Below are 13,589 nucleotides of genomic sequence, written 5' to 3' on the forward strand. Positions count from 1 at the left end.
GCTGTGAGGACAGGCTGAGGGAGCTGGGGGTGTTCAGCCCAGAGAAAAGAAGGCTCCAGGAAGACCTTAGAGCAGCCTGCCAGTACCTGAAGGGGGCTACAAGGAGGATGGAAAGAGACTGTTTGCAAAGGCCTGCAGTGACAGGAGCAGGGGCAATGACTTCAAACCAGGGCAGAGCAGACTTAGATTGGATGCAAGGAACAAGTTCTGCACCAGGAGGCTGCTGGAACACTGCAACAGGTTGCCCAGGGAGGTGGTTGAGGCCCCAGCCCTGGAGATATTCAAGGTGAGGCTTGACAAGGCCCTGGGCAACCTGATCTAGTTGGGGAAGTCCCTGCTGAGTGCAGGGAGGTCAGACTGGATGAGCTTTGGGGGTCCCTTCCAGCCCAGCCCATTCTATGATTCTACTCCAGGCTTTGTAGCTGCAGTGACCTAGGCAAATCCTGCTGTGCATACAAAGCCCAGAGTGATGAAAGAAGTCACACAGCATGGCTGGTGAGGGAGGAGCTGAGTCCCTTCTGCCTGAAATACTTCAAAACAACTGTTTTAATTATAGAGAATGCAGTGTCCTAGCTCAGACACTTAATTTTACATGGCAGTTTTCTGTGCTGGTGGTTTTCTTTGGCTCTCTCTCCTATTTCCTGCTAGAAGATAGTGCTGCACTAAAGGAATGATGGAAAGACTTTGGACTTCATTAACCTCCAGAGGTGTTTCAGGTTGTAGCTAATAGAGGTCTGATTAACCTGTTGCACAGCACTACCCTTGAGATGTCACCAGCAGATTTGATAATGCCAGGTTCTTTGCTGGAGCTACATATTAGATCATAGAGCAGCCTGAAAGGGAAGATTACTCTGAGCTGTTAAGCCCTGAATTTGAGCTGATCCTTTGAATGCCTCAGGAGCTCCCAGGTACTTGGCATTTGCACACCAGAAAACTGCAGAGAGCTCAGTCTAAAAGCTTCTGCAGGGAAGAGTTAATTTATTCCTTTAATATGAACTGTTAGAATCACAGAACCTTAGGGGTTGGAAGGGACCTCCAGAGATCACCCAGTCCAACTCCTCTGCCAGAGCAGCATCACCTCTGGCAGGGCACACAGGAGCACATCCGGATGGGGCGTTTAAGTCTCAGAGGAGGAGACTCTGGGCAGCCTGCTCCAGGGTTCCAGCACCCTCACAGTAAAGAAGTTTTTCCTCATGTTGAGGTGGAGCTTCCTGGGTTTGTCTCTATTCCTCCTTGTCCTATCACAGGACACTTTCAAAAAGAGCCTGGCCCCTTCCTCTTGCCCCCCACCCTTCAGACATTTGTAAGCATTAAAGAGGTCTCCTCTCAGGCTGCTCTTCTCCAGACTCAGCAGCCCCAGGGCTCTTAGCCTTTCCTCATCAGAGAAATGTTCCAGTCCCTGCATGTGCTGGGTTACACCCAGCCTGGGGGGAGGGCTGCTAGAGCCCTGCTTCCCCCAGGGGACAAAAACAAATCCTCATCCAGGTGAGCAGAGAGGGACTTGGTTTCCCCACCCCAGGAGGAGGGGTCCCCTGGGTCAAAGGTGGTCTATTCCACTGCCCCTTCCTGTCCAGGAGGCCTATGAAAAGGAGGACACTGCAGCCATTTGCTCTTTCTCTTCTGCCTCGCCTGCTGGAGAGGACATCAGCTGCAGCTCCTGATTCCTACAGGTGGTCAGGCCTGGACTCTCCATACTGCACCCATGCTGCTCTGAAGGACTGCATCCGCTTACATCCAGGGAAACACAAGACCACCCAGGCTTGGGTTTGTGGATTTCCCTATTTATCCTTACTCCTCTTACTGAGGAATATCCTTATCTCTCTTACTGAGATAAATATATATATTTATATAAAAATTCCTTCTCCTACTTCCAAACTGACTCCAGATTAGTTTTGGTAGATTTACCTCCTTCTCTTTTTCCCCTACCCCTTTTTTTTCCCTTTCTCTCCTTTTTCCTTATCAGGGGACAGGGGTGGGGGAGGAATTCTTGGTTTGCTACCATATGAGCTCTTCAACTCCAGTTAAGGCTCAAACCACTGCACTTCATCATCTTTGTAGCCTCCATTGGACACTCTCTAGTGTATCTCTGTTCCTCTTGGACTGGGGATCCCAGAACCGGACCCAGTCCTCCAGATGCAGAGTGGAGGGGGAGGAAATCCTCCCTGAAATGAGCAGGCACATCTTCAGCTACATCAGGATGCTCAGGACTCTGTCAGGTCTGACCACCACACATCCCTGGGCAACTTGTTCCAGTTTTTCACCACCCTTATTCCTCCTAATGTCCAACCTAAATCTACCCTTCTCCAGTTCTAAACCACTGTTCCATCTCCTGTCACCAGAGGCCCTTCTAAAGAGTCTGTCCCCACCTTCCTGTAGGCTCCCTTCAGATACTGAAACATCTCCCTGGAGCCTTCTCTCCTCCAGGCTGAACAGCCCCAACTCTCTCAGCCTGTCTTCATAGAAGAGGTGCTCCAGTCCTCTGATCATCTTCATGGCCCTCCTCTGGACCTGCTCCAGCAGGTCCATATCCTTCCTGTGTTGAGGGCTCCAGAACTGGACACAGGACTAGAGGTGAGATCCCAGCAGAGCAGAGGGGTAGAATGCCCTCTCTCCATCTGCTGTCCATGCTGCCTTTGATACAGCCCAGGATACAATTTGCCTTCTGGGCTGCAAGTGCACATTGCTGGCTCATGTCCAGATTCTCACCTACCAGAGCCTCCAGGCCCTTTTCTGCAGGGCTGCTCTGACAGCTTGGGTAATGCTTATCAAGTTCTGCAGGTCTTCTTGTTCTGCTGGCCTGACTGTGCCTCAGTAAATTAATGTATTCAGGGGTTGCTGAGAAGCTGACATATCCTCTTTGTGCTCCTGCATCTTAGTTTGCAGTAGTGACCCTGGCTAAACAGAACATACTCAGTTGTCTTCTGCTAACTGACAAATCATCTGAGATTATATTTCATATTAAAGGAACTCCTTGTCCTCAGATAATTGCCTGAAGAAAGTAACTCTGTATCTTAAGGGGGGGGAAAAACACCACAAAACAAACCCAACAACCGAGCAAACCAACACAGCAAAACCCAAACCCTGTGGGAATTATAAGAGAGTCCTGCTCTAAGCCTTCAAAACATTAATTTATGGATGTGACCCTGCAAACAGGCCTGGAGCAGCTCTGCCAAGTGTGCTGTAATTAAGTGCTCTGTTTAAATGGCATAAATTAAATTAAGCCACATGAGTACCTTAAGACCTGAGCAAACCCAAGCTGGGATGAGGAATTTGAACAGCAGGAGCTGATGGCTGTTTACATAAGGCTTCCACAGCCTCCTGCTTCCATGGGAGACCACTCATTTCTTCTACTCTGGTGGTTCAGGTTGGTGAAAAGGCTGCACAGTAAGTGCTTTGCTGCTTTATGTGCCAAAGCTGGGGATCTGCCTTAAATACAATCAAAATAAGAAAGAGAAAAGAGAGAGATTAATTGAAATTCAGTTTGAATTCCAAGCTGGAAGAGCCCTCTCTGTGCAAACCCTCTGCATTCATTCACTTTCCTCACAGCTGGAATATCAAAGGCAGCGTCTCTGTGTAGCACCAACCCAAATTAGCTCACCTAGCTGGTTAGAAAGCAAAATATTGGTTATCAGGTTCAAAATGGGATGTGGGAATGGATCTGTCTGAGAGGAGATGGGTCTTGGGAAGGCCTCCTGGATCATGGAATCATAGACTGCCAGGTTGGATGACTCTGGGAACTATGCCAAGGGCAGGACCATGAGGCTGGATGGAGCCCACCAGGGCTAGGACTGTGTGCGTGTCCTGTCTGCCTCTGGGAGCGCCAAGAGCAAGGAGGAGAGAATTGTACAGAACCATAGAATTGTCAGGGTTGGAAGGGACCTCGAGGATCACCTAGTTCCAAGCCCCCTGCCATGGGCTTTCCATGTAGATCAGGTTGCCCAAAGCCACACCCAGCCTGACCTTAAAAACCTCCAGGGATGTGGCTGCCACCACCTCCCTGGGCAACCTGTGCCAGTGTCTCACCACCCTCCTGGGGAAGAACTTCCTCCAAAGCTCTAATCTAAATCTCCCCTCCTCTAGCTTGGATCCATTCCTCCTAGTACTATCCCTCCCTGACATCCTAAGAAGTCCCTCCCCAGCTTTCCTGTAGGCCCCCTTCAGATACTGGAAGGCCCAAGAAGGTCTCCTGGGAGCCTGCTGATGAATTGTGTCTAAAGTAGTGTGACCGTTTGAGGCTGCGCCTTTAGGAAAGGGACAGTACTGTGGCTGAATGCTTTATGAACAAAGGACAGGTCTAAAGGAATTCCATTGGGAGGTTGGTAGAAAGCAACTTTCAGTTTGAGTGTGACTGAGACTTTCCTCCGTTTCGATTCCTCCCTCCTCCCTTTCCAGCTTGGCTGCTTCTGGGCTTTCTGCCAGACTGACCTTGGGCAGAGAAGGCCTCTACTAACATACTCTGCTTTAATTAACAATTCCTCTTTTCCTCTCTTTCTGACCCTCTTTGGGGAAAAAGGGGAGAGAAGGGGGGTCCAGGGGGGGAACCCTCCTCAGTAGAGGAGGGAATTTTGTTCCTGTATTACTTTGCTGTATGTATTTCTGTGTATGTATTGTAAATACTGTAAATTGTGTATATATACCCTGCATTCCCTAACACTGCTTGTAAATACAGCATTCCTTTTGCTCCTCTGGCTGTGGCTAGCTGTGGTCAATTTTTTTTCCTCTCTGTGTGGTGGGGGGAGAAGGCTGGGCCTTTCTCCCAAACCCACGCCAAGTACCGATGGTTTCTTGCCTTTCTCGACATACATTCATATATTTCATTGGGTGCAGCTCTAAGTTTGGGTTTGTGTGTGGTTGGATTTTTGGAAGGGTTGGTTGGTTGTGTTTTGTTGTAATGTGCCCAGGTTGGTTTTCTTAAGGGGCTGAAGGAACAGTACAAAGGACATTCTCTACAGTGAGGGTGGTGAAACACTGGAACAGGTTGCCCAGGGAAGGATGCTCCCTCCCTGGACATGTTCAAGGCTGTGTTGGATGGGGCCTTCAGTGGAAGGTGTCCCTGCTAATGGCACAGGGGTTGCGTCTAGATGATCCTTAAGGTCCCTTCCAAGCCAAAGCATTTCTCGAATCCATGCTCTTTAACATCTTTATTGATGATCTGGATGAGGGCATTGAGTCCATCAGCAGTAAATTTGCAGATGACACCAAGCTGGGGGCAGGAGTTGATCTGCTGGAGGGTAGAGAGGCTCTGCAGAGGGACCTGGACAGGCTGGGCAGATGGGCAGAGGCCAAGGGCAGGAGATTGAACACATCCAAGTGCCAGGTGCTGCACATTGGCCACAACAACCCCAGGCAGTGCTACAGGCTGGGGTCAGAGTGGCTGAGAGCAGCCAGGCAGAGAGGGACCTGGGGGTGCTGGTTGATGGTAGGCTGAACATGAGCCTGCAGTGTGCCCAGGCAGCCAAGAGGGCCAATGGCATCCTGGCCTGCATCAGGATCAGTGTGGCCAGCAGGAGCAGGGAGGTCATTCTGCCCCTGTACACTGCACTGGTTAGGTCACATCTTGAGTCCTGTGTCCAGTTCTGGGCCCCTCAGTTTAAGAAGGACATTGAGAGTCTTGAAGGTGTCCAGAGAAGGGCAACAAAGTTGGTGAGGGGTTTGGAGCACAGCCCTGTGAGGAGAGGCTGAGGGAGCTGGGGTTGCTTAGCCTGGAGAGGAGGAGGCTCAGGGGTGACCTTATTGCTCTCTACAACTACCTGAAGGGAAGTTGTAGCCAGGTGGATGTTGGTCTCTTCTCTCTAGCAACCAGCACCTGAACAAGAGGACACAGTCTCAGGCTGCACCAGGGGAGGTTTAGGTTGGATGTTAGGAAGAAGTTCTACACAGAGAGAGTGATTGGCCATTGGAATGGGCTGCCTGGGGAGGTGGTGGAGTCACCATCACTAGAGGTGTTGAGGAGGAGACTTGATGGGGTGCTTGGTGCCATGGGTTAGTTGTTCAGGTGGGTTGGATTGGTTGATGAGTTAGACACGATGATCTTGAAGGTCTCTTCCAACCTGGTTTATTCTGTTCTAAATAATTTAAACCTAACAGGCAGAGGTTTTTATCTACCATGAGGGTCCCTTTTAATGCATTTTTGTGTGCTTGATGTATCTTTAACACAATTTTCATCAAGCAGGTGAGGGTTTGTTGGACCAGCAGTGTTCTTTCCATGGGGCTGTGTAGATGCCAGTAGTCATTGTGTGTGTACTGCCTGCTCCTTTAGGTTTCAAGTAGAACAAGCACTTGCACTGAGTAATTGGAAACTTAGTGGAATATTATTCTACTAAGAATGGTTGGGTTTGGTGTTGTTTTGTTTTCCCCTGTCGTTTCAAGACCAAGGATCCACAACTCCATCTCTTTCTGAACGACTACAATACGGTTTTCACTGTGACTCCGAGTGGCATCACCCGCTACCTCACCCTGCTGCAGCCTGTCGACAGAGAACTCCAGCAGCTTTACACCTTCTCGGTAAGCTGAAGGCCCCTGAAGGCACTTCAGGCCTTCTTCAGGGCATGTGTTGAGAAACCCTGAGTCATACCACCCTTGGAGGTCATAGAAGTGTCGCAGAAAGAGGACGAATGAATGGTGAGCAGCAGCAGTAGCAGGGCGGGGAGGCTTTGCTAACTGGGGTGGTGTGCTCTGCCAAAACGCTGAGGCTTAGATCCTGGCCCACATTTCCCCAGGGATTGCTTCTTCCCTCTCCTTTGTCCTGCTAATCTGACACAACTTGTCTTAAAGGCAACCTTTCATGTTGCTTATGCCCTGAGCCTTGCACACTGCAGACTCAGCCTCACCTGAGGGTGTTTAGTGCAGCTCTGACTGTTAAGTGCAGGCAAAAATGAAAACCAAACTGTTTTATTTTTCAGTTGTCTGACTGTATTTCCTCATATCCTGAATCATATTAAGAACATCCCCCTGCCAGTATCATCTGGAACAGGCTGCCCAGGGGTGTTGTGGATTCTCCTTCCCTGGAGAAATTCAAGACCTGCCTGGATGCATTCCTGTGTGATCTGCTCTAGGTGATCCTGCTCTGGCAGGAGGGTTGAACTGGATGAGCTTATGAGGTCCCTACCAGCCCCTGGCATTCTCCATGATCCCAGGGTTGTATCTTTCTCATTACACAGTCTGCCTTGTCTGTTTTGCACCCAGCATGACCCTTCATTTCATAGTTGACTGGAATGGATTGTCCAGGGAGGTGGTTGGGGTGCTGTCCCTGGAGGTGTTTAAGCCCAGGCTGGCTGAGGCTGTGGCCAGGCTGATCTAGTGTGGGGTGTCCCTGCCCATGGCAAGGGGGTTGGAACTAGATGATCCTTGTGGTCCCTTCCAACCCTGACTGATTCTGTGATACTATGGGTTTCCTCATGCCTGGAATCACATGAAGAGCTCAGCACTCAGCCCTGTTCCTGCTCTGCTTTCTTCTTTCCCCTGCAGATGACAGCTTCTGACGGCGTCCAGGAGAGCCTGCCGGTGACCGTCAACATCGTGGTGATCGACGCCAACGACAACTCCCCCACCTTCTCCAACTTATCATACAGTGTCAAGATTTACACAGACATGGGGCCTGGGGAAGGTGTGATAAAGGTAATTTCAGGACTTTTGATTAGCCTTCTTAAGTCCCTTCTTTTGCCAGCAGCAGATGGTTTTGTCAGTGCCAGTCGGAAGTGCCCTGCAAACAGCTAGAAGTGACTTTGTGTCTCCGCCCACACTGTCCTGGAATCATGGAATTCTTTCAGGTGGAAATGACCTATGAGTTCATTGAGTCCAAACATCAACCTAACACCACCATGGCCCAAAGTGCCATGGCCACAGATTTCTTGTACACCACCAGAGATGGTGACTCCACCACCACCCTGGGCAGCCTGTTCCAGTCCCTGAGCACTCTTGCAGCAATGAAATGTTGCCTGACCTTCAACCTAAACCTCCCCTGGCACAACTTCAGTTCATTTCCTCTTGGAATACCTCTGCTGTGAGGATAGGCTTAGGGAGCTGGGGTTGTTCAGCCTGGAGAAAAGAAGGCTCCAGGGGGAACTTAGAGCTGCCTTCCAATACCTGAAGGGATCCTAGAGGAAAGCTGCAGAGGGACTTTCATGAGGGTGTCTAGCAACAGGACAAGGGGAATGGTTTGAGGGTGAGGGAAAGTAGGTTTAGTCTTAGGAAGAAGTTCTTCAGTAGGATGGTGATGGGACTCATGAGCAGGCTGCCCAGAGAGGCTGAGGATGCCTCCTCACTCTAGGTGTTTAAAGACAGGCTGGATGAGGCCTTGAGCAACCAATTCTAGGTGAGAGGTGTCCCTGCCCATGGCAGGGAGGTTGGAATAGATGAACTCTGAGGTGACTTCCGACCTAAACCATTGTATGAGTCTACGATGCTAGGGAGAAGAGACCACCCCCAACTCAGATCAACCTCCTTTCAGGCAGCTGTAGAGACCAGCCTCCTCTTCTCCAGAGTTAACAGCCCCAGTTCCCTCAGCTGCTCCTCACCAGACCTGTTCTCCAGACTCTTTATCAGCTTACATAGCTCTTAAAAGGTTGCCAGTAGAATGGAATGGAATGGAATTGAATGGAATGGGATGGAATAGAACAGAATTAACCAGGTTGGAAAAGACCTTCAAGATCATCAAGTCCAACCTATCACCCAACACCATCTAATCAACTACACCATGGCACCAAGTGCCACATCCAGTCCCCTCTTAAACACCTCCAGTGATGGTGACTCCACCACCTCCCTGGCAGCCCATTGCAGTGTAAGGAGCAGGCCTGTCTTTGAGGTGCAGCTGCAGTTCAGCTATTTCATCTGAAGTTCCACAAAAGCTTTTCATGTTAGGGATCTCCAAAGTGAAAATAATAATAATACTAAAGTCTTGCCCTGTATGAGCAGGATATTGAAAGAAAACATTTGGGGAGAAGAGGTAAAACCAGTAGAACACACCCATCAATATTTTACCACATCAGAAACCCTTTTTAGAAACACTGAATTATGGAATGCATTAGGTTGGAAGAGACCTCTAAGGGACATCCAGTCCAACCTTTCTGCAGTCAGCAGGGCCATCCCCAAGCAGATCAGGTTGCCCAGAGCCCCATCAACCTGAATGTCACCAGGGATGGGGCCTGCAACCTGTTCCGGTGTTCCACCACCCTGAGAGTGAAGAACTTCTTTCTGATGCCCAACCTAAACCTGCCCTTCTCTGGTCTCAGACCACTGCCTCTTGTGTTCTGGTTTTGACAGAAACCCAAAGTCAGTAGATTCAGTATTCCTAAGGCTGGAATGGACCTCAAAGATCATCGAGTCCAACCTGTCACCACAGACCTCATGACTAGAGGAGGGAGGACACTGCTGCCCACTGCAGGCTTGAACTCACGACCTTCCTGCTAAGGGTCTTATGTACTACCAACTGAGCCACTTGAGGTTGATAAAGTCACAGAATCACAAAATTAACCAGGTTGGAAAAGACCTTTGAGATCATCAAAGCCCAACCCATGTCATGTGTTCGGAGAGCAAAGGAGCAGTGAAAAATTTGTTGAGCACAAGGCCAGGGAGAGAAGCAGTTTTAATTAAAGCTTCCAAGCAGTGATTTATGTCTCAGTGCAGACAGAAGGCAAATCCTGGTTGCACTGAAGTTAACAGAAAACAATGCTTTTGTGAGAGCTAATTCTTGGAAGATCTGAGCCCTGCTCTTGAGAGCTTCCACTCTAGATGGATGAGAAGGGAAGAGGCTGGCACTAGAGGTCAGCACTCAAGGGTGGTAGAAGGCAGGGTGAGTCTTGGGGAAATAAGGAACAAAATGGCATTTTATGAGCTGGCATCAGGAGTTAAATGTGTGAAGGTGACAGTGACTGAACAGTACTAGGAGTGAGCTCAGTGTCTCTTCTGGTGCCTGCCCTGCTTGAGCTGTGCTGACTCCCTGTGCTTGCTCCCTTTGGATGCTTGTGAGTGTTATCCTTGGCTTTTCACCAGCTTGGGCTGCAAGTGCTTACAAAGCATCAGTGACAGCCATGGGGAGGTCTTCACAAGATAATCAAGTCAGCAGTGTGCCCAGGTGGCCAAGAAGGCCAATGTCATCCTGGCCTGCATCAGCAGCAGTGTGGGGTTGCTTAGCCTGGAGAAGAGGAGGCTCAGGGGAGACCTTCTTGCTCTCTACAGCTACCTGAAGGGAGGTTGTAGCCAGGTGGGGGTTGGTCTCTTCTCCCAGGCAACCAGCACCAGAACAAGAGGACACAGTCTCAGGCTGTGCCAGGGGAGGTGAGGAGAAAGTTCTTCCCAGAGAGAGTTGTTAGCCATTGGAGTGTGCTGCCATTGGAGTGGTGGAGTCACCATCCCTGGAGGTGTTCAAAAGGGGATTGGATGTGGCACTGGGTGCCATAGTTTAGTAGTCATGAGGTCTTGGGTGACAGGTTGGACTTGATGAATTCTATGATTCTAAGTCCCTTCAAGTTATACAGGAGGCTGTGTGGAAAATAAATAGTTATCAAGCAGATATTGTTGTCCTCACTGAGCAAAAGGCAGGTGAGGCTCAGGAGCTGTGGCTTTGACATCAGGAGCTGTGCTTGCAAAATCTCCTAGCTCTCTGTACAAGCATGTGAAATCTGCAAGGGCAATACAGTCACTTGGCCTTTGGGGCGCAGAGATGCATCCAGGGCTACATAGAAATTCTACCTCAAAGAGAGGCTGAAGGACCTGGGACAGAGCAGACTTCCATTCTGCTTCTATTCTTGTTCTCTACAACTACCTGAAGGGAGGTTGTAGCCAGGCAGAGGTTGGTCTCTTCTCCCAGGCAGCCAGTACCAGAACAAGAGGACACAGTCTCAGGCTGTGCCAGGGGAGGTTTAGGTTGGAGGTTAGGAAGAAGTTCTACACAGAGAGAGTGATTGCCCATTGGAGTGGGCTGCCTGGGGAGGTGGTGGAGTCACCATCACTGGAGGTGTTCAGGAGGAGACTTGATGGGGTGCTTGGTGCCATGGGTTAGCTGTTTAGGTGGGTTGGATTGGTGGATGGGTTGGACACAATTATCTTGAAGGTCTCTTCCAACCTGGTCTGGTTTATTCTAAACAAAGATAGTTTATTCTAAAGATATTTAGTGCTGAGTGCCCCCAGCTGACATAATGCCTGTTGATCCTGCTTTAGGCTTCACTTTCATGTCATTGTGTGTAACCCTTAAATCCTGGCCTTGAAATCCTGTGCTGCCCACTGCCAGCAGTGTTTGTGTCAAGGCAGCTGAAGCAGAGGGCCCAGCAGAGCCCTTGCAAGAAGCTACTTTTTCCATGCATTTTTCCCCCCATCCTGGCTTTAGGAGCCCTGCAGGGAATCATGTCTGAGGCTGGGATTTCTTTCACTGCTTTGTACACTCCAGGGGGGCTGTGCTGCTGCACCTGCTGGTGCCCCCTGCCATGTCCCATCACAAACTGCTCAGCTGCAGCTGGGAGCAGCAACAACAGCATCCCCATCGTGCCATCATCATTTCCTGCCGTTTCTACTCCACCACAGTTGGTACTGGGCAGCTGGGTGCCCAGGCAGTGCTACCAGTGCCTGCTGTGGCTGTGGCCTTTTAGAAGTGCAAGTACTGCTCACACTACTGTGTGCCACTGCCTCGACTCTTTGAGGGAGTTTATGGCCACACAGAATTCAGAGCCTGGCAGCAAACCAGGGAGAGAATGAAGAGCCATCTGGGAAAACCCTATGGAAAGAAGAAACCAACCTCAGAGAGCCAGGAGTATTGGTGTAGGTGGGTGGTCCAGAGGTGACTCCACCCTGCATGTAACAGAACCACAGATGGCAGGGGTTGGGAGGGACCTCTGGAGATCATCCAGTCCAACCCCCAGCCAAGGCAGGGTCACCTAGAGAAGCTCACACAGGAACACGTCCACGTGGGTTTTGGATGTCTTCAGGGAAAGAGACTCCACCACCTCTCTGTGCAGCCTGCTCCAGAGCTCTGTCACACTTAAATTAAAGAAGGTCTTCCTCATGTTTAGATGGAAGGTCCTACGTTCAAGCTCATGCCCAGTACCTCTTGTCCTGTCACTGGGCACTGCTGAAAAAAGCCTGGAGCCATCTTCCTGACACCCACCCCTTAGATATTTGTAAGCATTAACAAGATGCTCTCCAGCCTCCTCTTCTTCAAGCTAACCAGCCCCAGGTCTCTCAGCCTCTCCTCACGTGAGAGCTGTTCCAGTCCCCTCAGCATCTCAGTGGCCCTGTGCTGGACTCTCTCCGGTAGTTCTTTGTGCTTCTTGAGCTGGGGAGCCCAGAACTGGCCACAGTACTCCAGGTTAAGCCTCACCAGCAGAGACTAGAGGGGGAGTACTGGGTTGATTTCTGTTTTCTGAGTGTGGTGATAATTAAAATGCAATTTTGATTGTAGCAATACAGGTCAAAGGATAGGCACTGAGAGCAGTTTGCTCGCATGCATCAGGTGTGGAATAACTTCTCTTATTCTCTGCATGTGTGGAGGAAGAGGAGACATGAAAGGGCTGAGCCAGGACATGATGCTGTCCACTGGTGTGACTGAGGTGTGGATGCACACGTCTGACTGTGTCACCACAGGGCTCTGAGAGGAAAGCTCAGATTGCCAGTTCTTTGCTTTGTGGTGTGGCAGTTGGAATCACTGATGCTCAACATGTGCTAAAAAACTAACAAGTGTGGTTCTTGAACTCTTGTTTTCTGTCTGCCTGTGTGAATCACAGAGTGCCAGGTTGGAAGGGACCCCAGGGATCACCTGGTCCAACCTTTCCACTTAATAATAGATTGATATGAGGTGACCCAGCACCCTGTCAAGCTGAGTTGTGAAGCTGTCCAGTGGAAGGGATTCCACTACTTCCTTTGAGAGATGATCCTGGTGTCTGACTGTTCTCATGGGGAAACATTTTCTTCTGGAGCCCAGTCCAACCAGATTTAATGTGACATGCTACAGAAGTAGGATGAGCCCATTGCTCTGCCCAGGGCAAGAGCAGAACCCCCTCACTTCATTAGGCTGGATGTTAGGAATTAAGTTCTTCATTGAAAGAGTGATTGGCCATTGGAATGGGCTGCCCAGGGAGGTGGTAGAGTCACCATCCCTGGAGGTGTTTAGGAAGAGCCTGGATGGGGTGCTTGGTGCCATGGTTTAGTTGATTAGATGGTGTTGGGTGATAGGTTGGACTCAATGATCTAGAAGGTCTCTTCCAGCCCAGTTAATTCTGTTCTGTTCTGTTCTGTTCTGTTCTGTTCTGTTCTGTTCTGTTCTGTTCTGTTCTGTTCTGTTCTGTTCTGTTCTATTCTATTCTATTCTATTCTATTCTATTCTATTCTATTCTATTCTATTCTATTCTATTCTATTCTATTCTATTCTATTCTATTCTATTCTATTCTATTCTATTCTATTCTATTCTATTCTATTCTATTCTATTCTATTCCATTCTATTCCATTCCATTCCATTCCATTCCATTCCATTCCATTCCATTCCATTCCATTCCATTCCATTCCATTCCATTCCATGAGGACACAGTCTCAAGCTGTGCAAGGGGAGGTTTGGGCTATGATCTTAGAATAAAGTTCTTCACAGACAGAGAGATTGCCCATG

General features: G+C 49.5%; 1 protein-coding gene across 1 annotated transcript in view; it reads left to right on the forward strand.

The window, feature by feature from the left end:
• PCDH15 (protocadherin related 15) overlaps positions 1-13,589 on the forward strand; it is a 365,652-nt gene that overhangs the window by 236,019 nt on the left and 116,044 nt on the right. Inside the window, exons 12-13 of the mRNA XM_068140381.1 lie at positions 6,370-6,504; positions 7,468-7,617. Coding sequence (XP_067996482.1) covers positions 6,370-6,504; positions 7,468-7,617 — 285 coding nt within the window. The remainder of the gene's footprint in view (positions 1-6,369; positions 6,505-7,467; positions 7,618-13,589) is intronic.

The sequence above is a fragment of the Melanerpes formicivorus genome, unplaced genomic scaffold (genome assembly GCF_026170545.1).
Source record: "Melanerpes formicivorus ecotype bairdi unplaced genomic scaffold, bMelFor1.0.p_v2 SCAF_6, whole genome shotgun sequence".
Classification (NCBI taxonomy): domain Eukaryota; kingdom Metazoa; phylum Chordata; class Aves; order Piciformes; family Picidae; genus Melanerpes; species Melanerpes formicivorus.